This window comes from Capricornis sumatraensis, chromosome 2 (assembly GCF_032405125.1).
Source record: "Capricornis sumatraensis isolate serow.1 chromosome 2, serow.2, whole genome shotgun sequence".
Lineage (NCBI taxonomy): Eukaryota > Metazoa > Chordata > Mammalia > Artiodactyla > Bovidae > Capricornis > Capricornis sumatraensis.
Window position 1 is genome coordinate 58,809,907 of NC_091070.1, and position 25,314 is coordinate 58,835,220.

A 25,314-nucleotide genomic window follows, 5' to 3' on the forward strand; every position below is an offset into this window, starting at 1 on the left:
TGTCTCCATGTGGAGACTGTGAAGGGGTTCACTCTTAGCAATAGCAGAGCAGCGCAGTGAACCTGTGTATTTTCAACGTGAGAATTGGTTCAGGGAGCAAGCAGATCTTACTTTTTTATATACATGGGCTTCCCAGGTGGCGTGAGTGGTAAAGAATCCACCTGCCAATGCAGGAGACTTTTTTATTTAAAGCAGGAGCCATAAGAGACGTGGGTTTGATCCTTGGGTGGGAAGATCCCCTGAAGGAGGGCCTGGCAACCAACTCCATTATTCTTGCCTGGAGAATCCCAGAATCCCATAGACAGAGGAGCCTGAAGGGCTATGATGATCCGCTGGGTCACAAAGAGTCAGACATGACTAAAGCAACTGAGCACAGCACAACACAGCTATACATGTGGCACATAAGTAGAGAAACAGTATATCTGTGGCGTTAAAACTGTATGTGGGGAGGGGTCACTAAGAGGAAAAGTGTGTTAGAAGGCTTTGAGGGTAGGGAATGAGAATTTTAAACAGATTAAGAAATAACTGGTTTAACCATACAAACGGAGCTTCTAGAAGGACGGGCAAGTGAAACCCTATGTTTTCTTTTTCCACAGAACTGAGGGAGGGATCACAAAGGGGGCCACGATTGGGGTCCTCCTCGACTTCAATAGAAAAACCTTGACGTTTTTTATCAACGACGAACAGCAAGGTCCCATCGCGTTTGAGAACGTGGAGGGCCTGTTCTTCCCGGCAGTCAGCCTGAACAGGAACGTGCAGGTGAGCGGCTGCTCCATTTGTGAGGCTGCCCGCGGGACGGTGAGCTTAGTCCCCCACCTTGGAGGGCCCAGACCAAGACGCGGAGGAGAGGGGGGTGCGGGGTGGGAGGACGTGACAAGGGAGATAATTCCAGACCAGCATAAGCCCCTTCGTTATATTTAGACACAGCTTGGTGAACAGCAGCAGGGGAAACTGGGATTCTCTGGTGGCAGGCTAATGACTGTCCTCCTGAGCCCTAGATTCCTCTCTAGTGGAAAGGAAACTCTTGAACCGGTGGCCTGAAAGCAAATGAAATGACTGCCGCAAAGCCCCAGGAGCGCCTGAGAAGTGAAAGTGTGAGCCTGAAGTGCTAACAAGATGCTTAGAAATCTGGGGCTTCTCCACTGCAGACTTATCACTTCTGTTAGGGAGAGAAAACATAGTCCCTGCCTGCAAGTTAGTTAGTAATGATTTTTTGTAAATATAAACAACAGGGTTTTCTTATTTGTTCATTCAATAAATATCTACTGAGTGCCTTTGATATGTCAGGCACTACTGAAGTATTTAAGTATTGTTTATGAAAACATAAAAATGAAAATCTTGCCCTCTTAGAGCTTGCATTTTAGTTACAAGAGACACAGTAAATAATATGCACAATTGCTGTGTTAATTATATAGTATATTAGAAGGCAGTATTGGAAAAGACCCTTATGCTGGGAATGATCGAGGGCAAGAGGATAAGGAGGTGACAGAGGATGAGATGGTTGGATGGCATCACTGACTCAATAGATATGAGTTTGAGCAAACTCGGGGAGTTAGTGAAGGACAGGGAAGCCTGGCATGCTGCAGTTCATGGGGTCGCAAAAAAGCGGACACGACTTAGCGACTAAACAACAACAACAGCAAGGCAATATGCAGTGGAGAGAAGACAAGGAAAGGGTGGGGGACCAAGAGTGCCAGGGTAGGGAGGGCAGTGGCAGTCTTAAGCAGGGTGGTCAGCATAGGTGGGCCTTATTGCAGTCACAGGTGAGCTGAGCCTTGAAGGAAGTGAGGGAGTGAGCTGGGTAAGGCTTTCCAGGCAGAGGGAACAGCCAGGGCAAAGTTTCTAAGATGTGAAGGGCTTCACACAGGGAAAGAAGGGCCAGGAAACCACAGCTGGGGCAGATGGGGGGCGGTGGGAGAACATATCAGGGCATGTGCGAGAGGGTGCCCTACCAGCCACTGCTGAGATGGGAGCGCTCACTTCCGATTTGAGCTGGAACTTGACACTGGCTGTGAACTTCACTCAGCAAATGGGTGCCGAAAGATAGATAGGGCTTAAGCATCAACACAGTGCTCGTAATTTTTGTTGTATACAGAACTGCCATCTTGGGAGCTATTTTAAAAAACCATTGTTGTTTATCAGTATGTGCAATAGAAGTGATTGCAACCCAGTGACCTCTGCCCTTCTCTCTTGCTGCAACTTGATGGGTTTTTCTGGAAAGCTGAAATCTAATCCATCAAGAGTTTGGCTCTACATTGGACCAAAGAAAGCCATAGATTTCCCTAGAAGTGTGTTTTGGAAAACACTCATTCAAAGTTTTCTGCTTTTTTAGCTGTTTCCCTTGCAAAGACTATTGTACTCAATGCTCTTTAGAGGCTTCTGGGATGTTCTGAGTATCTTCAGAGAAAGACTCTTAGACTGGGGAAGACAGGGATAAGGTGGAGAGAGATGACAGAGAGCACTGCATGAAATGGTTCTAGCCTGATTGGTGCAGCCATCCACTGAGGTCTGAGGTTAGACAGAAATCAGTGAAATAGTTTAAGTGCCCATGTCTCCTCATTCTTGGCAATCATCTAGGCCATCCCAAAGTGAAAGGCTTATCCTGATTGAAATAACTAGGGGACAAATAACAGGGGAAGGGTTGTCTGCTCATCTGTTCTCTGTCCATGGATATGGCAGTGACCATTGCAATGTGGCCAAAAGGCTTTGCCACCTGCAAATCAATGCCTCATTCTTCAGTCATAAGGAACACAATCTCCCCAGAATTCTTTGAAGAGGCAGGTGGATTCAAATCATATTATCAAGTGTCTCCAGGATCAGGGAGCCCAGCATGGTGGCCAGGTTCTTAGCACAGGCTGAATTCTACTGGAGTTCTCTGTGATGTCTACTAGAACAGATGTTACAGAAAAGTGAACAGATCCTTTTCTGAATTAGGAACAAGCCCACTTGTTCCTAAGCGGGGAGAGGGTCCAGTGGGGGGGGGCGGGTGGGAAGGCTCCTAAAGTGCCTCCAGGACTCACAGTCTCTTCCCCTAGGTCACGCTTCACACGGGGCTCCAAGTCCCCGACTTCTACTCCAGCAGAGCATCAATAGCCTAAGAATGTGCCGTGGAGGCGCCAGCTGCCTGTTCTTACCTCCCGCCTGAGAGTGACCGCAAGGAGCTCAGCCAGACCTGGAGGGAGAGGAAGAGAAACGCTGGTCCTTGTACCCACAGCGCCCCCACACACACCCTTCCCTCCAGCCTCTCTACTGCTGTAAAGCCTGCTTTCTCTTCCATAGTCAGCAGTTCTAACCAACAGAGGATCTAGACAGCCCACCGTGTCACTTTGTTTCCAAACCCAGATTTTGCTTTTATTTACATTATTTTTTATGTAGGTGAGTTATCTTTTGTTTTTCTTCTGATTGTGTCATTGGTGAGTTACGAACTGGCACTGCCAAGAGAAAATTCTCCTAATAACTTTTTTCTTAAGCTCTGTCAAAGAGGTAGGTAGTAGGGAGAAGTAGGGAAGAATGAGCTGAACTTAGAGCTTGCCATTTAGAATGTTCTTGAGTATTCTTACCCTGTGACTTCTCATGCAGTGTTACCTCTGCATAGCTAGTCTTTTCAGCAATGAAAAGTTTTACTATCCATTGAAGCACAAAAATGATAGCTACACAACTGCATAGAGGTTCATAGCAGTGTAGGTTCAAAGGACATCTGGGTCATTAGGACGGGTCAGAAACCCTGGTCACTGATTAAAACTGGAAAGTTGCTAAACATAGGCAGGCCAGGGGACTTCATGATTTGGTTCATTTATTTATCACAAGTTTTTAATTGAGAACCTATTATGGACCAGACACTGTTCTAGATGCTGGAGACACAATAGTGAATACACAGGTGTGGTCTCTGCCCTCCTGGAGCTTATATTGTCCTAGGAGAACAAACCAAAAATAAAATTATTGCAAACTGTTACTAGTACTAGAAAGGAAATAAAAAGGGCCAAAGAAGCTCATTGGCAAGATCTTTCAGATCCCCCAGAATGATGCTAAAAATCCATACAGTCTGGCCATAGCACCAGAAACATACCAACTCAATGCCTTTCCAACTGTGCTATTTTAATTATGGTACCTGCTGCCATTCATCACAAAGCGCTTCTTTAGTAGAAAGGATGTCAGCATTCCTATTTGTTAATGCTGCAGTGATACTAAGCCTTAAAAACTTAATGTGAAAAAAAAAAGTAATAACCAGAAGGAGGCGCTCTCATTCTCAGTAATGGGGGATCTTAAGTTGCGGCTCACAGCATTCCATTCTCAGGATTAATGCTCTTGTCTCCGTTTAGACTCGCTTTCTGTGCCTGTCACAGGTGAACTGTCCATCCACTCAGCTGCCGTTCACAACCCACCTTTCTGGACTAGTTCAAATAATGTTTGGAAGGAAAATGAAATTGTAGGTCACTGCTCTGCTCTTAACAGAGATAATAGCAAAACAGCAGAATAATAAAGGTATTACTTCCATGTGGAGATAGACCTATATAAGCTTCCTTTCAGATTCTTTTGTTTGACATGAAGTTTTAGAAAATGTTGGACCTTGAAAGAGGTTCTGGTTAGTTGTCTAAATATTTGCCAGGGAGTCAAGAAATTCACCATGAAAAAAAAGAAAAAAGTAGCGAAAAAAAAGCAGTAGAATGGGAAAGCTAGCAAATTAAAGTTTGGGCAAAAAGTAATATATGTAAATAGCTAATAGTTTACTTTTGTGCTTTATTTAGATTATTTCTATCTGCTGTGGTGTTTTTCTAATTAAGTGTACCTAATTTATTGAATGGGTGCTATCCTGTTTGTGTCCACCTTGGTTTTTCTTGGCTACAGAACCACTCTGTTGCAGGCCAACACTAATTTGGTATTTGATTTACTCTCCAATGAGACTTGATGGCTGGGCCGCTGTAGACTCATAGTTACTCTTGTTCTTTATTAAATTCATCCTGCTAATTAGATTTCTAGTGACTGGTAACACGTAGTTCACACAGAATTGCAACTATAGATGCATATAGCTCCTGTACTAGAAAAAAAATGGATATTTCTGGTGTACCAATAAATGATTTTTATGAGAGAACATTTTATGTCTTTTTAGAATATCATAGTTTTTGGCCTATTTGGGACGACAGTTTACCTTTGTCAGAGCAATATTTCTTCAGCAAAGTGTCATTGGAAGGTCCCCCAGGACTGGGGAAAGCATATGTACTTCATCCCATCTCCTCAGGAGCCTGGCATTGTCTCCTGGCAGTACTGACCTCCTCAGTCTTAACTTCATATAAAATATTAATAGTTGATGCCATTAAGGGTATGCCTCCCATCACTGGGGACTTACTTTAACAAACTTGCTCCTAGAAGAACCGCAAACTTGTCCTGCAAGATAGAGTGTCACTGACTTTTTCTAACTTGGTTCCTTCACCATTTCTTAGAGTGGCTAAGCAATACGATTGTTTTTAAACAATTACAACATTGTTCATCTCCCTTATTAGCCTTTTAAAATGAACTGCCTTGGGTTTATATTCAAAGAAAAACATCATCTAAAAACATATTGAAAGCATGGCTTAAATCCATTTCACCTGCCTTCACCAATCTAGATTGCTGTTCTAAGACTTGCAAATCTTCCAAGTAGTAAGCAGCCTAAACTGCAAGATGTTTGTGGCAGTTGTTTTCCAGGAACTTGGCATCAGCTGTGTTGAGTTGGAGCTGAGCTTTTTAAGACTGGATGGGACCACCGACCGACCCCTCAACTGGGCATGTGCAGGCAGGTGTCCCCCTTGGTGACCTTTTGACAACAGAGGGCTGTAATTAGTTACACCTGGGCAGAATGACCATTATCACACCTTTTTGCAATCACCTTTCCCTAGGGCTCCCACGGGCCTCTCCAGATCAGAGGGCTGTAATTAGTTACAGCTGGGCAGAATGACCATTATCACACCTTTTGGCTATCACCTTTCCCGGGCACACCCCTCCATGTGCCCCATACCCCCCACATGCCCCTCCCTGTGCCCCTCAAGCCCTATGCCCCAGCCCAACCTCCTTCCTTATGCCCTAAATATCCGAAGCCCCTTGCCTTCGGTTGGAAGACGGGTTTAAGATTTGTTTCCCTGTTTGCTTTGCTAAAAGCCTCAGCATCTTGGTTCACTGTGCTTCAGGCAAGATGAACCTGGTTCCATAACAGTTCGGTCCAGATTATAATCTCTGAATGTAACCTCTGACAGTTGTTGGAGCTTCTGCTCTGTATCCATCCAGGTTTCTGCTCTCTTCTTTCCTCACTCTCTACCCTGTTACTTTGTTCTTGTTCCTTGGCCCTATCTCCTGGTTTTCTGCCTTTCTCTCCTCTAACTACTGGGATGCTTTAGCCATGTTTTAATTTTTCCCTGGTGCTAAGGTTAATAGAACTTCTGATCCCCTGCCTGTTTCCTCATAGGAGTGATTAAGTGATTTGCAAGAAATCACCCTATTTTCTGGAAATGAGATCCTCTTTTTCTGTCTCTATGTGTGTGCTTATCTTTTGCCCATCTACTTAACTCACTGACGAGAAAGAAGGGCTTTCTACTGAGTCTAAATTTCTGGTTATGAATCAAAGAAACTATAGTAATTAAAGAAGTGCTTGGATCACACTACCTTATAATTTATATGAATATGCTGAAGATATCTGCATATATTCTTCAAATATATGAGCCAGCTACTTCCACTGAGACTGGTGGTTAGGGAACCTGGAGTCTGACATGCTACATCACACATAATTGAGGCTACCTAAATCATGTCTTTCTGAAGAACCAGCTTTTTGGATACACACAGAATTTGGAGTATCAAAACAGAGTGAACACTGGAAGTTGCTAATTACACATGCAGAAACATCAGCCTGGTCCTTTGAACTAATAGCTCTGTTCTGCTACAGATGTGCTAAGAAAAGCTACAGGTACAGAATCAGATACCGCAGAATTAGATAGTGGTAATGGTTGCACAGCCTTATAAACATATTAAAAATCACTGAGTTGTACACTCTAGAGGGGTGAGAGGCCATGTTGGACATGTCCAGGACTCTCCTTACAGCCTCCCTCACTACCTAACAGTCTAGGTTCCTATCTCCCCAAACCTGTCCTCCGAAATAAAGCCCAACGCAGAAGCGAAGGGTCATCGAGGCCTGAGAAGCCAAATTCCTGGCCTGACTTTTTCTTCCTCTTCCCATATTCCCTTAGTCAGGGGAAGGGCTTTGGTTTGCTTCCCCTTGCTATGTGGTGAAGATTGCCTGTACATGTTGCTCTTGGACCTCCTACCGTGGACTTTAGCCAGCTCCCTTCCTGACCACAGTGCTGGCGAGAGTGGAAAACCTGGCTGCCGCTAAGGAAACAACTCAAAATAGCTCTCACATACCCTGGTGGGTATGAATCTTGCCCACATTGCTTTTGTCCTTCTCCCACCAGGTAGAAATAAGCATTTATGGTAAAATCTAAAAGGGTTAATGTTTTGGTGTTCTTGCCCTTTCCCCCCCTGCCAAATTTTTTTTATAAAATTCTCTAAGTAATGAGGATAAATTAGAATTTCATTAACAAGCATGGCTGAATAATGTTTAACTTCAATTACCTATTAACAACTTACAAACTGCCTTTTGATATATGGCCACAATTTTTAATGTGTATGATGAAGGAAACCATAAAGCTAAAGAAACCACTGTGATGAGAGAAACTTCATGAAGATATAAACCAGTGAGTTGTTTTCCACCCTGGCTTAAATTCTCCAATAAGAACAATATGTCCAGGGACTTTCCTGGTGGTCCAGTGGCTAAGATTCCGTAAGTGGGGAGGATTTGGTCTCTGATCAGGGAACTAGATCCCATGTGCCACAGCTAAGAGTTTACATGCTGCAACTAAAGATCCTGCACGCCACAACTAAGACCAAGGACGGCCAGATAAACAAACAACATGTCCAACTATGGGTCTCTATGTTCTGAACCAAGAAAGGAGCACAAACAAGGCAAGCTACGTAAAAGTGCTATGTGCAGTAGAGATGAAAGACGTGTTAAATATAATTATTAAGTTACTTCTACCCTCTGCACTGTCAGACAGCCTGAGAGTGGTCACTTTCAGGCATAGTGACTGAAAGCACAGCATCTGGCAGTTACTGTCTGAATTCTGGCCCTTGGGCCTGGTTCCGAGGTGTGCCAGCTGCGTGCCCTGGAGCAAACTGAAAACTCACCCACAGTTTCCACGTCTCTAAAGTGGAAATAGAAACATTGTTTTGAGAGTGAAAGCAAAAATTTAGTGTAAAACACTCCAAACTGCACGTGTCCCCTGTTGAGTGTTATGAAGGTCTTTTCACATCGAGTGTTATGAAGAACACTTTTCTATGTAAGTGTCACATGTTCTGTGATGATGTCAGTTCTGTCCCTTCCGTAAGATTCTGAGTGTCAACAGCGATTCTTAACATCATCTTCTTGGGAGACAGTGTGTACAAAATGTCTTTGCCAAATTCTACTGCAAAAGTTACTGGAAGTTATGTAAAATAGATGACCAGTGCAAGTTCGATGCATGAAGCAAGGCACTCAAAGGCAGTGCTCTGGGACTACCCAGAGGGATGGAGTGGGGTTCAGGATGGGGGAGCCCATGTGCACCCATGGCTGATTCATGTTGATGTATGGCAAAAACCACCACAGTATTGTAAAGTAATTATCCTCTGATTAAAATAAATTAAGTAAAAACAACTTAAAGGAAGAGTATAAGCAAGGAAATTCTGAGAAAAAGTTCACTTATATGACACCATTGAAATCTATTTCAAAGCCACAGTAATCAAAATGGTATATAGTTTGACTTAATCAGCTACAGGATAACTCAGACTTCAATGAATGTTGAACAAAGAATTACAAAGGAGGAAGTGAAAATTACTCCAAAATGTTGAAAATATTATTTGAAAATAGGTTAGCCATTTGGAAACTATATTTTAATCATATCACAGCTCAGACATTAAGGGGTTAAACATTAAATAGTTAAAACTTTAATAGACAAGAACAAAAAGCAAATATTCATCTGATCTTTCTCAGGGAGGCTTAAGTCACTGTAAATTAGTTTATGCAATGTTGTTGTGGTTGTCCAACTCTTTCGGACCCCATGGACTGCAGCATGGCAGGCTTCCCTGCCCTTCACTATCTCCCAGAGTTTGCTCAGATTCATGTCCATTGAGTTGGTGATGCTATCTAACCATCTCATCCTCTATTGCCCTCTTCTCCTTTTGCCTTCAGTCTTTACCAGCATCAGGGTCTTTTCCCATGAGTCAGCTCTTTGCATCAAGTGGCCAAAGTGTTAGAGTTTCAACTTCAGCATCAGTCCTCACAATGAATATTCAGAATTGATTTCCTTTAGGATTGACTGGTTTAACTTTCTTTCAGTCCAAGGGACTATCAAGAGTCTTCCCCAGCACCATAATTTGAAGGCATCAATTCTTCGGTGCTCAACCTTCTTTATGGTCCAGCTTTCACATCCATACATGACTACTGGAAAAACCATTGCTTTGACTATATGGACTTCTGACATCTTTACTTTTTAATATGCTGTCTAGGTTTGTCATAGCTTTTGTTTCAAGGAGCAAGCAAGTTTATACAATAGGTTTATCAATTTTCTAAACCTCCTCTCCAACCAGTATTTTACATTTTAAACCCTCCTGTGTTATCCCTGCCTATATACCATAGCCATCTGTTTTCTTCTTTAATTAACTGGGCCCATTTTTATCCTGTCTAAACCCACTTCTAGTAATATAGATTTATTGAATGTATTGATATATTGTTATGCTGCCATTTAACACATCCTTTAAGAAAAGATTGAGGTATTAAATGTGAACTACTCTGTACTCTGGACTGTGTTTTCAACCTAATGGTTGTTTCTAATGAGAAAATCATCTGAAGTAAATGAGGATCCTAAATGTTCTTTCTGTAAAGGCTGATTTCTACATGTGATCTGTGAGAAGACCACTCCTCTCAATATATTTTGCTAATTGCCTGTGGGAAGTGTGACTGTCAGATGTAAAGAAGTAAGCCTCCAATCTTATCATTTGCCAAGCTTAAAATGATAAGTAGGTGAAGGTTAATTGCAGCTTCTCAGGAGGTTGGTTTCATAGTTAACAATACATGAGCTTTGCTGAATAGGCAAACTATCTGCTAAGCACTTAGACCTGGTATGCCTGCAGGGGGAAAAAAAAAAAAGTATCAGAAAGAAATCGGTCCGTCTTACATGAAGAACAGAATCATGGCTGCCAAGGGGGAAAAGGGGAGGGGGAGAGGTGGACTGGGAGTCTGAGGTTAGCAGATGCAAACTATTACATTTAGAAATGAATAAACAATAAGGTCTTACTGTATAAAACAGGAAACTATATCCAGTCTCCCGGGATAAACCATCACGGAAAAGAATGTATATATGTGTATAACTGAGTCTCTTTGCTGTGTAGGAGAAATTAGCACAATGTTGTAAATCAACGATAATTCAGTTTTTTTTAATGGGACTTTTTTAAAACAAGAAAATCGGTTAATCTTAAAAACTTCTTAGGATCAGCCAGAACTCCATGCTGGACTATTAAATTCCATGTCTTCAAGATTTCAACTAGGACCAAGAATCAAAACATTAGTATATTTATGTGCGCTGTGTGTAAGTTAATTGTCCTTCATCCAAGTTGAGGGGACACTTTTCCTTGATGTTAAGAGAACCTGAGGGTCTGCCCTTCATTGCTTGGGGAGACAGAATCCCAGTGGATCAGATGAAGCTCTGAGGGCTAGTTCAGGGGCAGTCAGAATGCCACCTCAGGGGTCTAATGGGAACAAGAGAGAACAGGATGCAGGGCACACTCAGCGACGAGGAGAGTCAGATGCAATTCACAGGGGTTTTTCTTTTTCTTTAGATGTCTCAGGTGTTAGGCTTCACCCTCAATCCCCTTCTCAAGTCTTTGGCAGTTACTAGAGGACATTCAACCATTGGGGCACATTCCTAGTAGGAACTTTCAAAGATACAATAAAGGATAACAGAAGAACATAGAACCTTCCAAGTGGGTCTGACTCAATATGATATTTTTCATGGTCTGAATCTTCTCAGGGCTAGACTAATAATAACAATAATAATAATATTCTATTTTCTTATTTCTCAGATGCAAGGATTATTTTGTTTTCCACACATTAACATCTCTTCAGTGAAGATACAGCTTACATGTGTCGAAAGAAACTCACTAGCCACTGGTAAAGGGGTGATTCTCAATCTTCACCGCACATTGACATCATCCCGAGGACTTTAAAAATACTGATAACAGGCTACTAATTTACCTGGTTAGAGATGCAGCCTGAGTGCGCGCATTCATGCTGAGTCATTTCAGTCGTGTCTGACTCTTTGCAACCCCATGGACTGTAGCCCGCCAGGCAAGAATACTGGAGTGGATTGGCATGCCCTCCTCCAGGGGATCTTCCTGACTCAGGGATCAAATCCACTTCTCTCCCATCTCCTGCATTGGCAGTTAGGTTCCTTACCACTAACGCCCCCTGGGAAGCCCGCAGCCTGAGAATGTAGGTTTTCTTTTTAAGTTCCCCGGGTAATTCTAACATGCCGCCAAGGTTGAGAACGCAGGAAAGGAAAGAGTGGGTGGCATGTACACAGAGACAGTTTTTATTGCCTGGACGTATTCCCTGATAGCTCAGTTGGTAAAGAATCTGCCTGCAATGCAGGAGACCCTGGTTTGATTCCTGGGCTGGGAAGATCCCCTTGAGAAGGGAAAGACTACCCACTCCAGTATTTTGGCCTGGAGAATTCCATGGACTGTATAGTCTGTATAGTGTATATGGGGTCACAAAGAGTCGGACATGACTGAGCGACTTTCGCTTTCACTTGGAAAATTAAGAAGATGTGTGGGTGAGAGTCTATCAGCTCATCAGTCTGTTACTTCTGTGGAGTTATTTGCATTGATAACTGGTAGATTTAAATTTCCATCATAACTGTTACTTGAAAGATCTTTTAAAAGATTCCCCTACAAGGTAACATAGAAAAGAAAATATATAACAATTGCACACTGGATAATGTGATTAAAAGCAACAAAAATTGCCAAAGTTCTGAGACCAAATCACAGATTTTCAATTGTTAGGACCAGTTGATGTGCTAAGAACTATCATTCAGATGTCCAAATATGTCACAAGCTTCCAGCTACTTTCCAAAAACTCTTTAGTTATGTGTAATTCAATTACTGACAATACAAACAAAATAACCAAGAGGGAAATGCAAACAAACAAATCCCACAGAACCCACAGTATTCTTTGATATGTGTTTAAATAATTCTGCAGGACTTCCCTGGTGTTCAGTGGATGAGTCTGCCTGCCAGTGCAGGGGTCACGGAAGATCCCTCATGCTGCGGAACAGCTAAGTCCATGAGCCACAACTACTGAGCCCAAGTGCTGCAACCACTGAAGCCCACATGCCCTGGGGCCTGTGCTCTGCAATAAGAGGAGCCGCTGCAATGAGAAGCCTGCACACCACAAGAGTAGCTCCTGCTGGCAGCAGTTAGGGAAAGCCTGCAAGCAGCAGCAAAGACCCAGCACAGTCAATACATAAATAAATAATTTAAAAACAAATAAATAATTCTGCAGCATCACAAAGATGCTGACAAGGTCTAGACCATCAGCAAGGGTGACCTGACTCTTACACATACACATATGGCCAAGGGCCATACTTGAGAGAGAGTGAGAGCCACTTTAGACCCCAACTGTGACTCATTCTGAAGAAGAAAGTATTCATGTATTTCTGAATATAAATATGTGCTGTCATAAATTAGATTTTTTAAATGTTGTATTTGGTTTTGGTTTTCTCCAAAAGAACTAATATTAAGTCAGTGGTGAATTTTACAATCTACAACAAAAGCTTCTTACAACTGAGAAATACTCTAATAATATAGTAGCTATGTACTGAATCTTATTATTTTCCATGCAATGCCCAAAGGCTGTAAGTGAATCATCTTGCTTAATCTTCGTTTTACTTACATACTTTTATTTTCACCATTTTAGAAATGAGACATTGATGCACAAAGGGGTTAAGTAACTTGCCCAAGGCCACACAGCAGGCCAGGATTTGAACCCAGATGGTCTAACTCCAAGTCTCATGTGCTTAACCATTTGGTTATAGGCCATTGTGATTTCTGCACAGAGGGTGTACCCCATGCAACACATTCAATAAGTATTTAATGAGCACCTATTAAGTGTTATAAACACTGTTATAATAACTAGAGATACTAGCAAATGAAATAGTCAAGGTCTCAACCTTATTAGAACTGATATTCTAACAGAGAAAAGCAACTAATAAGTAAATAAAGCTCAAGATAATTTTAAACAGTAAACACTATACCAAAAATTGAACAGGCTAGTGGAGATAGAAGGTTTGGGATAGTCACCACTGACCTCTCTGAGGAAGTGAGGTTTGAACAAGTAGAGCATGTGGGTGGGGGAGGGAGCCAGGGGTAAAAGCTTTGGGGCAGGACCTGATCAGCAATGGCCTCCAAGCCCCAAGACTGCAGAAACACTCCTCAACATTTCCTGTTTTAGTCTCTGCTGAGATTTGATTCCAGAAAGGCAGTGTCTGATTTGACTTTGTTCCAGTGTCTGCCTCTTAACTGATGCCATGACTAGGACCCCAACCACTAAATCCAAGCTGAGTGCTGTTTGCAGAAAGGTGGGGATGGGTGCAGCCAACAAGAAAAGCAAAAGGGTAGGTTATATTTATGTCATATTTGGATTAATGAATGCTGCTTATGTCTGTGCATTTAATTTCTGGGATGTGGTGGGGGGCAGGTAGTTGTTTTGGTGTGTGTGTGTCTGTGTGTCTGTGTGTTTATAAAAGCAAGACTTTAAGAAATGGTAGAAAGCAAGGAAGCTCATTTCTAATCCCAGCAGAAAACAAACAGTGCAGGGGGATGTTATCTTCAGTATTGACTTTATAGCTCAGGATACTAAACACTCACAAGTTTATTTAGCTCAGAAAACAACAGAACTTCCATAACTCAGTCGAAACTGGAGCCACAGCCAATTTTACCTAATAAAAATTTCCAAGCAATGAATACAGAAATTGCTGCCTCTAAGCTACTCAAAACAGAGCTGGGAATTTTTTTCTCATGGCATAAACAGCCACACTGTTGATTTTTTTAAAATTATTCTTTGGGCCTTGCTGATCTGAAAATCTGTCTTAACATGGGCTATAGAGTCACAAAAACCGGTTTCTCAACCCAGAGCAACTACTTATTTAATATGAGCTCAGATAAGCTAATTAGTCTCAATCAGCACAACCCACTCCAGTACTCTTGCCTGGAAAATCCCATGGATGGAGGAGCCTGGTGGGCTGCAGTCCATGGGGTCTCTAAGAGTCAGACACGACTGAGGGACCTCACTTTCATTTTTCACTTTCATGCATTGGAGAAGGAAATGGCAACCCACTCCAGTGTTCTTGCCTGGAGATTCCCAGGGACTGAGGGAGCCTGGTGGGCTGCCGTCTCTGGGGTTGCACAGAGTTGGACACGACTGAAGCAACTTAGCAGCAGCGTAAGTTTGTCATAAACTGAAGATAATAATGCCTATACCATAGGGTTATTATAAGGACTATTGTGAATTAGAAAATACGTTGTGTGCCTAATAGAGCACCTCTTTAGGATTCTTCTTGATTAAGCTCTGTTGATCCTTGCCATGGAGAATGCTCCACATACAATTAGGTTTCAGCTTTAAATAACTTTTTTAAAAGATTTATGTAACTTGAATATATTATAGTTCATGCCAATCTACACAGGATGTCCCAGGTGGCGCTAGTGGTAAAGAACCTGCCAATGCAGGAGATGTAGGAGACACAGGTTCAATCCCTGGGTCGGGAAGATCCCTTGGAGGAGGGCATGCAACCCACTCTTGTATTCATGCCCGGAGAAGCCCATGGACAGAGGAGCCTGGCAGTCTACAGTCCATAAGATCGCAAAGAGTCAGACATGACTGAACCAACTTAGCATGCACACACAAGCATGCAAAGTGTTAGTCGCTCAGCAATGTCTGACTCTTTGCAACCCCATGGACTGTAGCCTCCCAGGCTCCTCTGTCCATGGGATTCTTCAGGCAAGAATACTGGAGTGGGTTGCCATTCCCTTCTCCAGGGGATCTTCCTGACAAAGTTTGTGTAATTTGCCCAAGGTCACACAGCTGGTGGTGACAGAGCTGGGAGTTGAACCCCCTATATGTTAGCTCTGGGGCATTTACTCCTAACCATTCTACTTTACTTAACAAATAACAAAGAAGCAGTAATCTACACATTACCTCCTCCAAGGGCTGCTCAACTTCCTCCCTTGCATGCAAGTTGTTCCACTGTAATTTGGAGTAACAAATTAAACCTTCCATTTCAAAGTTATGTGTGTTGCATGGATCCTTAAAAATAGACTTAAAGATCTAGAAAAATGGTACAGGTGATCTTATTTGCAAAACAGATACACAGACACAGACATGGAGAACGAACATTGATACCAAAGGAGAAAAAGGGTGGGATGGGAATAGGGGCAGGGTGGGATGAATTGGGAGATTGGGATTGACATATATACACTATTGATATTATGTATTAAATAGACAAGGCTTCCCAAGTGGCCCAGTGGTAAAGAATCTGCCTACTAAGGCAACAGACGCAGGCTTGATCCCTGGGTTGGGAAGATCCCCTGGAGTAGGAAATGGCAACCCGCCACAGTGTTCTTGCCTGGAAAATTCTGTGGACAAAGAGCCTGGTGGGCTATAGTCCATAAGGTTGCCAAAGAGTCGGACACGACCTTACATACACACACACATAAAATAACTGGTGAGAACCTAATGTATTGCAAAAGAAACTCTACTCAATGTTCTGTGGTGACCTAAATGGGAAGCAAATCTAAAAAAGAGGGGATATATAAACATTCAGCTGATTCACTTTCCTGTAGAGCAAAAACTAACACAACATCGTAAATCAACTCTACTCAATAAAATTAATTTAAAATAGATTTAAAGAATTTTCAAGACTCAAGTTTTGTTTAACACTGTAAACAACTGCTTTAGATGAAAATTGCTGTTTTTCTTCCTTTCTCCCCCATTTTTTGTTAAAATGCTTTAAAGGGACCTCTGATTATATGAAATGAAAGCCTCAGCCCAGCAAAGATGACTGAGAGAGTATGGAGCTAAATTGCTCTGTGCAGTAATGTGAGGGTTTCATCTTTGTGCAGATAAGATTTGGGGATGGGTGTTGTTTGTTTCATTTTAAAGGACTTCTTTTTTCTCCTGGCAACCATGGGATTGAACTTGTGGCGGAGGGAGTCAGAAGAGAAAGAGGAGATGGGGGGGAAAAAAACACTCTAATTGAAAAGGTTGGTTTCCAGGAATTTAGAAGCAGAATAGGACCTAAGGAAAGAGAGTCAGTAAGGAATTCCCTCTGACAGTGTTTGTCCAATGGTCTCTGATGTGTAATATCTGATTTCAAGGTATTTCCTGTGTTGTGAGTTAATTCTCTTCTATTACCACCCTCCCTGCCAAGTCTTTAGAGAAGCTTCCCTAACTTCTACAAACCAGCACCAACTTTAAGTGAGAAGTACCTCAGTGCTTGAGAGAAGTGATCTGGAGATTGGAGAGTAAACCAGAATGCCCAGGGATGACTGAATAAAGCCAATGCCCAATTAACACATGCAGTGTTTCTCCCAATGCATATAGCGCACTCAGTAAGGAGAACTCTGTAAATAAAATTTTCTAAATTGTATTACATATTTGTACTTAATTTTAAGTTTTCTTCTGTTTCCTATATTAACTCTCTTCTGATTGAGTGTCATTGGAAAAGGGTGTTTGCTATGACTAGTGTGTTAGCTTGGCGAAACTGTTAGCCTTTGCCCTGCTTCATTTTGTACTACAAGGCCAGACTTACATGTTACTCCTGGTATCTCTTGACTTCCTATTTTTGCAAACCAGTCAATTCTAAAGGAAATCAACCCTGAATATTCACTGGAAGGACTGATGCTGAAGCTGAAACTCCAATACTTTGGCTACCTGATGAGAAGAGCCGACTCATTGGAAAAGACCCTGATGCTGGGAAAGATAGAAGGCAGGAGGAGAAGGGGATGACAGAGGATGAGATGCTTGGATGGCATCACCAACTCAATGGACATGAGTTTGAGCAAGCTCTGGGAGATAGTGAAGGACAGACAAGACAAGCCTGGTGTGCTTCAGTCCATGGGGTCACAGAGTCAGACACAACTGAGCAACTGAACTGAACCGATTGTGTGTCAGTTCTATTGAATCCATACCTGTCAGGCTGTTGGCTTTCCTTAAGCATTTGGCTATATTTGTGTTGAGGGTATATTGAACTCTGTTGGTACTTGTCATAGGGACAGAGTAAAGGGATAATACATAGGTGATTAAATAGCTAATCACACTAGGAGATTATAAGTAGAAAAACTATGGGAGACCCCTGTAAGTTAATGATTACTCAAAAACGTAGGTTTGCTTAACCACAAAACTAAGCAGGATTCCTTAGCAACAAAACCATACAACAGAAACATGAGACGTGCCCCAAAACAATAAAACAATGGTGGCATGAGGCCCAAAAGCTGCCCGGTGAACTCAGTAAGTTAATGATCCCTAGGCCATGCTCTCTTCACACATAAGACACACTAATTGGTGAACCTAGTTTGACTACGTAGGGACAAGAAAACTTCCCTGCCCAACTTGGAGGAGGAGCTGATGATAAAACACGTCTACTCAGAAAAGACAAAGAAGTTCTTCCTGGCATCCCCACTTTTCCTTTGATTATAAAACTGTAGCCAAGTAAGTTCTCGGGGCTCAGCTTTTCTTGCCCACCCACTTGTAAGCCTCATAAGCGTCCTATTCTAATAAATCACTTATCATCTACCACTTTGCTCTCCATGAATTCTTCTCTGCACTGATACATTAAGGACTATGGTATGGGAGCTCTTCAGAGCCCCCCCAAATTACACTGAATGGTTTTAGTTGCAATTTTTTTCACACCAGTGAGACTGTTTCCCTGTAGTAGAATTGTTCGGGACAGGGGAGAGTGTGGATTGAGTAAGTGGCTATTCCTCAGGAACAGCCTCCTCAACCTTCCTGGGACATTTTTCCCTTGACCACATCTCCATTCTTATAGCATCGCATTTGAGAAGACTCCCTCAAGGAGTTGTATTCCCAGCTCTACCCTAAAGGCCAGCGTAAAAGTAGAGGTGATGATTTAGTTTCTCAGTTGTGACCAACTCTTTGTGACCCCATGGACTGTAGCCCACCAGGCTCCTCTGTTTATGGGATTTCCAGGCAAGAATACAGGAGCAGGTTGCTATTTCCTGCTCCAGAGGATTTTCCTGACCCAGAGATCAAACCCTGGTCTCCTGCACTGCAGGCGGATTCTTTACCAACTGGGCCACCAGGGAAGCCCTTAAAAGTAGAATTAATTAAAAAAAAAAAAAAAGTAGAGGTAATGATTCACCAGGTAATTTAATCTCCCAAGGAGGGATCACCATAGCAGGTGTCCCCCAAGACAGCTTCATGTTCAGTAATTTGCTAGAAGGAATCTCAGGACTGATAAGTAGTTATACTCACAGGTACAGTTTATTAATGAAAGGACACAAAACAAAATCAGTAAAAGGAATAGGGTGCATGGGGCAAAGTCTGGAAGAAACCAGGAAGAAGCTTTCCAGGGTCCTCTCCCGTGGAGTCACATAGGATGTACTTAATTCTTCCAACAATAACACCTGGCAATACGTGCAGAGTGTCTACCAGGGAAGCTCACTGGTCTCACCATCCAGGGTTTTTAGTGGAGGCCAGTCATGTAGGAACTCTCAGCCATTCACATGTCAAAATCCCAGAGTCCCAGAAGATAAGCAGGTCTTCAGCATGAACATGGTATTTGCACAGTCTAGACACAGTGAACCATTCTTATCATTAGGGAATGGTGGGAAAACTCCTGAAAGCCAAGTTCCCAGATGCTAGACAAGAGCCAATATTGTAAGCAGACCTTTCTAACAACAGATGTCTCAGGGCTGCTATGACAATGACTTTCTGCACTGTCTCTCCCAGAGGTCCCTCTCCCTGGCCCTCACCACCTCTGATCTTCCAGATTCTGCTGGGTAAGTTCAAGTCTTGGAAACCCTGTAAGAGATTGCTAGATCTCTGGTTGTATACAGTCTTGCCATCAGTACATAAGAAGCTCTCAAAACCATGTGTTGAATAAATGAGTTATGTGAAAAAATAATCTGGTAATTTAAAACCAGGAAGAAAATATTCTGAAATGTATTAACAAAGGCTACTGCTATTACATGAGAGTTTTGTTATATTTTTATATGCTTTCCAAGTTTCCTAGAATAAACACATACTTTTTTTGTAATTAAAAACCAAGTAGAAATAAATGTTAGTTTCCAGCAAATCTGAGTGTTGGTCCTGTAGATTAGAGTCTACAAAGAAGGGCCAAGATCCACTGGATAACTTTGACCCCGGGGATATTTTTGGCCATAGGATTCTGGATGAGGCCCACATCACAGAGCATTTTTCTCTTGGGACCTAAACTTAGCGTTATTCCCTTCCATTCAGTCATCATAGATAAATTCAGGAAACACAATGGTCAATACTTAAATCAAGATTTGTCAACTGATAAACTAAAACTAAAAACTCTGAAAATCAGCTGATGTTTCTCAGCTTCCAGTAGCAAAGGCTACAAACTATAGCGTTGCAATTAACTTTTAGCCATCTCTACTGATGAATGGAAACAATTTTTGAAAATTACTTTCCAAGCATATCTTCCTAAGGTTAATATTGAAAATTAGCTTCCAGGAGGAGGAATCTTAAACAATATTGTAAAGTAATTAGCCTCCAATTAAAATAAAAATATTTTTTAAAAAACATATTCTAGGTAGCAGTGGAAAACTATCCTAAATGTTTTTCAATTTGACATGAGCAGTACAACAGTGTACACTCTTACCACTTATCACAGCTTATGATAACAAATAAGGATTCAACATTAAGTACCCAATTTGTCAGTACCTGGCTATTCTAAGTAATGCCAACTTTTTCCAGTAATATTAATAGCTTCATAGTCAAATTCACTTTCTTCATCACTTCAATCCCTTTACAGCAAGAGAACCGAACATGTATAGCTAAACCACATTTTCCACATTGGGAAGAATAAAAGTCATTAAATCTATAGATCAGATTTAGCAATTATATTCCCAACAGAAATAGTAAGGAGGACATGTGTGTAGTAAAACATGTACCAATATCTTTATGGCAGCTTTGTTCATAATAATCAAAACTGGATACAACTCAAATGTCCACCAACAGTGAAATAATTTAAAAATGAGTAAATTTTTAAATGGATAAAATTGCGCTACTTTCATATAATGAAACACTATACAACAAAGAAAACCTACAAAGTTTGGTAAGAACATAAATAAGACTTACAGACATAATGTTGAGTAAAAAAAAAAGGTAGGCAAAATAAATGTTTAATTAATTGCATTTATGCAAAGTTTAAAACAGGAAAAAGTTATTTACAATATTGGAAATCAGGCTAGCTTTTCGAAAAGGAGACAAGAGGGGGCACAAGAGAGGCTTCAGAGCTGCTTCTAATATTCTGCATCTGTCTTAGCAGAATTTGCATGTTATTAAACTGTAAAAATTCACTGTGGTAAATACTTAAGATTTATACACCTGTCTGTAAGTCTGTTTAACTGCTATAAAAATATGACCCAAATGGAGGGTTTTACAAAGAGCTCATACAGCAAAAGACAGACATAGTTATTATGGTTGTTTTAGTAAATGTTCAATAACTCTAAGAACCTGGCCAACAGTATATATGTAACGTTTATTTCTCCAGATCTTATGAGCCTTTGAGTCAGAGGAATCTCATTAACTGCAATACAAATGTCACTGGTTCCTGCTCCCATTTTCAGGACCAAACCTCCACCCCTGCACACCAAGTCCTGTATTTCTGAGAGTCTCCAGAAGGTGTCTCCCTGCTCTCTCAGTCCTGCGGGCAATGCCTCTCCCCTCTGAACAAAGCACTTCCCCTAGTCCCTCCCCTACTGGGTCCGGCAAGCTGGGCAAGCTGCTTTGCTGTGTGCTCAGTTGCTCAGTCCCGTCCAGCTCTTTGCGACTCCTTGGACTGTAGCTCGCCAGGCTCCTCTCTCCATGGGATTTTCCAGGCAAGAATACTGGAGTGGGATGTCATTTCCTACTCCAGGGCATCTTCTCAACCCAGGGATTGAACCCATGTATCCCGCAATTCCTGCATTGCCAGGCAGATCTTTACTGCTGAGCAACCTGGGAAGGCAAGCTGTGCAGGAGTGAAGCACAAGAAATTGAGTCACCTGTTCGGGTGAAAAGGTAAAATAGTATTTCTTAAATCTGAGAATTTTTTTAAAAGCTGAGAAAATTATTTCCGTTTTTACCAACAGCCTTCTATGTACTCATGGGAATCATGCTTCTAAACACTCAGACCAGGTTATCAAGAAACTAGTGCAATCCCCATCAGACTTACTGCTCTCCTCTGACAACTAGGGCTTTTCTTGCTAGCACAAGCTAATCAGCAGATTCCTTCTACCCTTAGGGTGAACTCTTGCCCAGGAAGCTTCTCAGCCTCCACCAGACACCCGCAGCTTGCTGGACATGCCCTTGCCCCAGCAACAGGTAGGGCATGACTTCTTCCCCGGATGATTCCAGCTCCCCTAGGTGTATTGATTTTACTCAGCCCTGTCTCATCAGTTCACTGATGTGCTCAGACAGGCCTGAAAACCTGTATAGAGATCCTTCTACTCTGATACCTGCAAACTCAGACACTTGACTCACATGGGAGCCCAAGGCACCAGTACACCCAACTCTGAGTGTGTTCTACATCTAGCATAAGAATGTTAAGGTCGTATGTTTGTTTAAAAAGCGTTCTCCAATGTTCTCTATGAGAATAAACTATTTCTTTTTTTGTGTGTGCTGTCAATTCAATCGTGTCCGACTCTTAGCAACCCCATGGACTGTAGCCCACCAGGCTCCTTTGTCCATGGGATTCTCCAGGCAAGAATACTGGACTGGGTTGCCATGCCCTCCTCCAGGGGATCTTTCTGACCCAAGGATTGAACCTGCATCTACTGCATTGCAGGCAGGTTCTTTACCCACTGAGCCACCTGGGAAGTCGAAATTATTTCTTTAGATGTCAATATATATTTACATCTAAGACTTTGAAAAGGAGAAAGTGCAATCTACTTTGTGCTCTGGATAGAGTGATGAAAATAACCAATTTTGATTCATCTTCAGAGTACAAGTAATTCAGGTTTGATGTTTTTCCTTTATTTTATTCAAGCATAGTTGATTTACAATGTTGTGTTAATTTCTGCTGTACAGTAATTTGTTATAAAAATACATACATTATTTTTCATTAGAATATAGGTAATTTGTTCAGAGTGTTTTGGTGCATAAACATCTGAAACAAAGAAAGAGAAATAAAGCAATAATTTAAATTGCAGTCACATCCTTTGCTGAACCACTTGATGTCCTGAGATGAGTTCAAACAGCAAATCCCTCCACCTGCTGGTATAAGCTCGTCTCTGCAATTCTCACATTTAAATCTCAAAAATATAATAGATGATGTGTCATGAAAATTATGGGTGGAGTGAAGTTTAACGTTTTCATCTTAAACTGGAAATGTACTGTGATTCGATGACTAATACACTATCATTCAAGAGGGTAGAAGAAGAAATAGTACTTCCAAGAAGAAAGAAAAACAGCTGTTGTCATGTAGCTTCAAGACAAATACAAGATGCTCTTTCCTCCCTATAAACTTAGCACTTAAAGTTGGGCTTATTTTTTCCTTTAGCATACTCTGCCTTGTATTTTCATGTGAGTGTGGTGCCTTAACATAGTTTAAAGTTCTTGGTAAGGCAGAGATCATGGCCTGTATTCTTCAGACCATTAACAGTGAACATAGTATACTGTGGACGTATACAGTAGGTGTTCATTAAATGTTTGATTTGTTGACTTTCCAAGTTAGTCCTTACTTCCAGTTCCTTCTTTCACCAAGAACATGACCAAAGGGGAGTCCTATAGTCACTGTTATAAAATAACCACTCCCACAATAAGTAGATGGACTTCTACTTAAGTAGAAATGGGAGAGGGGAGGCAGATGAAGGGGAGTCAGCTCCCAGGAAACCAGGGAATGGGAAACAAGGTGTCTAGCTACTTTGTCATCTGTTTGGTTCACTGATTTTACCAAATGCCCAGTACAAGGCTAGACACATAGTAAATGCTTAAATATTTTTAAAATAAATTAATAAATTAAAATGTTGAATTTGAAAAACAGAGATAGGGTATGCTATGCAAAATTGCATCAAATGAACTCAGTCCATTTAAGACAACAAGAAATCCAAAAAAGAAAAGCCTAGAACTTGTGCATGGGATCAACTTTTAATACATCATCCAGACTCCTGGGCTCCAGCCTTGAAAAAAAATGTGTTTTAAGCTGATAAATGTCCAAGCATCCTATTGGTTAGAGTTTTAAATGTGGATAATTAATAGCTCAGGGAAGTTAAAGTGTTTGCATTTGAGAACTTGGTGTTTGTGATTCCTTTAGTTTACTCCTTAAGGAAACAAAAGTCTTAAAAAAAACAGTAATATTTGCGTAGCAGCTATACGTTTTATAGGTAATCCCTGCAATAAATCTATTATGCATATATAAGTCAAAATGTGGACCCACTCAGGTCAGCACGATGAAGGCCCTGAGCCAAGGTGGCAGAGAGGCTGTCTCTAGTACATGTTGCGTGCTGATTATCTACTGAAACCCTAGGCTTAGCACACTTCTTACTTCCTCCCTCGGTCAGGATTGGCTCATATCTCTTTGCAAAACTTTCCCAGAACTCATCTCATTCATTCCTATAACAAGGTGAAAGCTTTTTCTGAAACATGAGTCTTGTTGCATTAGTAATAATACTAGATGGAAAAGCAAATACAAACAGTGCATAAACTCAGGTGTGTACGAAATGCAGCTTTATTTTTTACATATAATTTAAATTTCTAATTTGAACTCTCATCCTCTAGGAAAGGGAAACTGTGACCTCACTTTCACTGGCCCATTCACTCCAAGCACCAGTGGCGGTGGGAGGTGGGAAACCCACGCCTTGACAAGTCTTCCCCAGGGTGTTTTGTGAGTCACCCTTCTCATCCAGTCTTCACCCACAGGCTGCTTCATGCCTCCCTGGGGGTGGGAAGTCTTTGACCATGTCTAAGCCCTGACTACTGAAAGACTTCAAGCAGCTGCTTCCTCCCCTGATCTTCCAAAGAAGCAGAGAACATCGCAGGCTGCTCCCTGGCATTCCTGCTGCCTCCCCGAGGAAGCAGGCTCCCTCCCAGCTGCTTGCTCTAAGACTGTGACTTCTCTGCTCCCCTCACACCCACTGTGCTATCTTCTCCCTCTTGTGAGTCTTCCCAGACTCTTGGCTCTCATTCAGTGTGTCTCGCACATGTTAACCTAGGTGAAAGTGTTAGTCTCTCAGTCATGTCCGATTTTTTGAGACCCCATGGACTGTATCCCGCCAGGGTCCTCTGTCCATGGAATTCTCCAGGCAAGAATACTGGAGTGGGTAGCCATTCCCTTCTCCAGGGGATCTTCCTGACCTGGAAATGGAACCCGGGTCTCCTGCATTGCAGGCAGATTCTTTACCATCTGAGCCAATCCAAGCAGCAACAAACCAGAGAGGTTACATTCTTCATCAGCAATGAGCGCAAGCTAGCGTGGCTCCTCAAGGGAGATGGGGAAAAATAAAGCACCAGGAGAAAAGGGAAATGCTGGCTAAGATTTCAAAATATAATCCCAACCCCAAAGTTGATATCTTTTGCTTTTAACATTTCCTAACACTTCTCTGGTGGGTCTTCCTGAGTGGCTCAGATGGTAAAGATTGAGCCTTCCCTGGTGATTCAGATGGTAAAGCATCTGCATACAATGCCGGAGACCCAGGTTCGATCCCTGGGTCGGGAAGATCTCCTGGAGAAGGAAATGGCAACCACTCCAGTATTCTTGCCTGGAAAATCCCATGGACAGAGGAGCCTGGTAGGCTACAGTCCATGGGATCGCAACGAGTCGGACACGACTGAGCGACTTCACTTTCCCTTGGCTATTGTGAAAAGTGTCTCTATGAACACTTCTCTACTCAGATCTTTTTTGAGTTTAGCTGCCTTGGGGAGTGAGGAGAACAGAGAGCATTAACCTCACTTTGCAGAAGTTGAAATTGAGGCACTAAGCAATTCTCCAGCATATTCTATAACAGGCATACTAAAAC

General features: G+C 42.0%; 1 protein-coding gene across 19 annotated transcripts in view; it reads left to right on the top strand.

Moving 5' to 3' along the window:
* Positions 1–3,098, top strand: part of TRIM9 (tripartite motif containing 9) — a 122,983-nt gene extending 119,885 nt beyond the window's left edge. For all 19 annotated transcript variants that reach the window (XM_068963613.1, XM_068963618.1, XM_068963615.1 and 16 more), the window contains 2 exons: positions 597–759; positions 3,036–3,098. In XM_068963613.1, coding sequence (XP_068819714.1) covers positions 597–759; positions 3,036–3,098 — 226 coding nt within the window. The remainder of the gene's footprint in view (positions 1–596; positions 760–3,035) is intronic.
* The last annotated feature ends 22,216 nt before the right edge of the window (positions 3,099–25,314 follow it).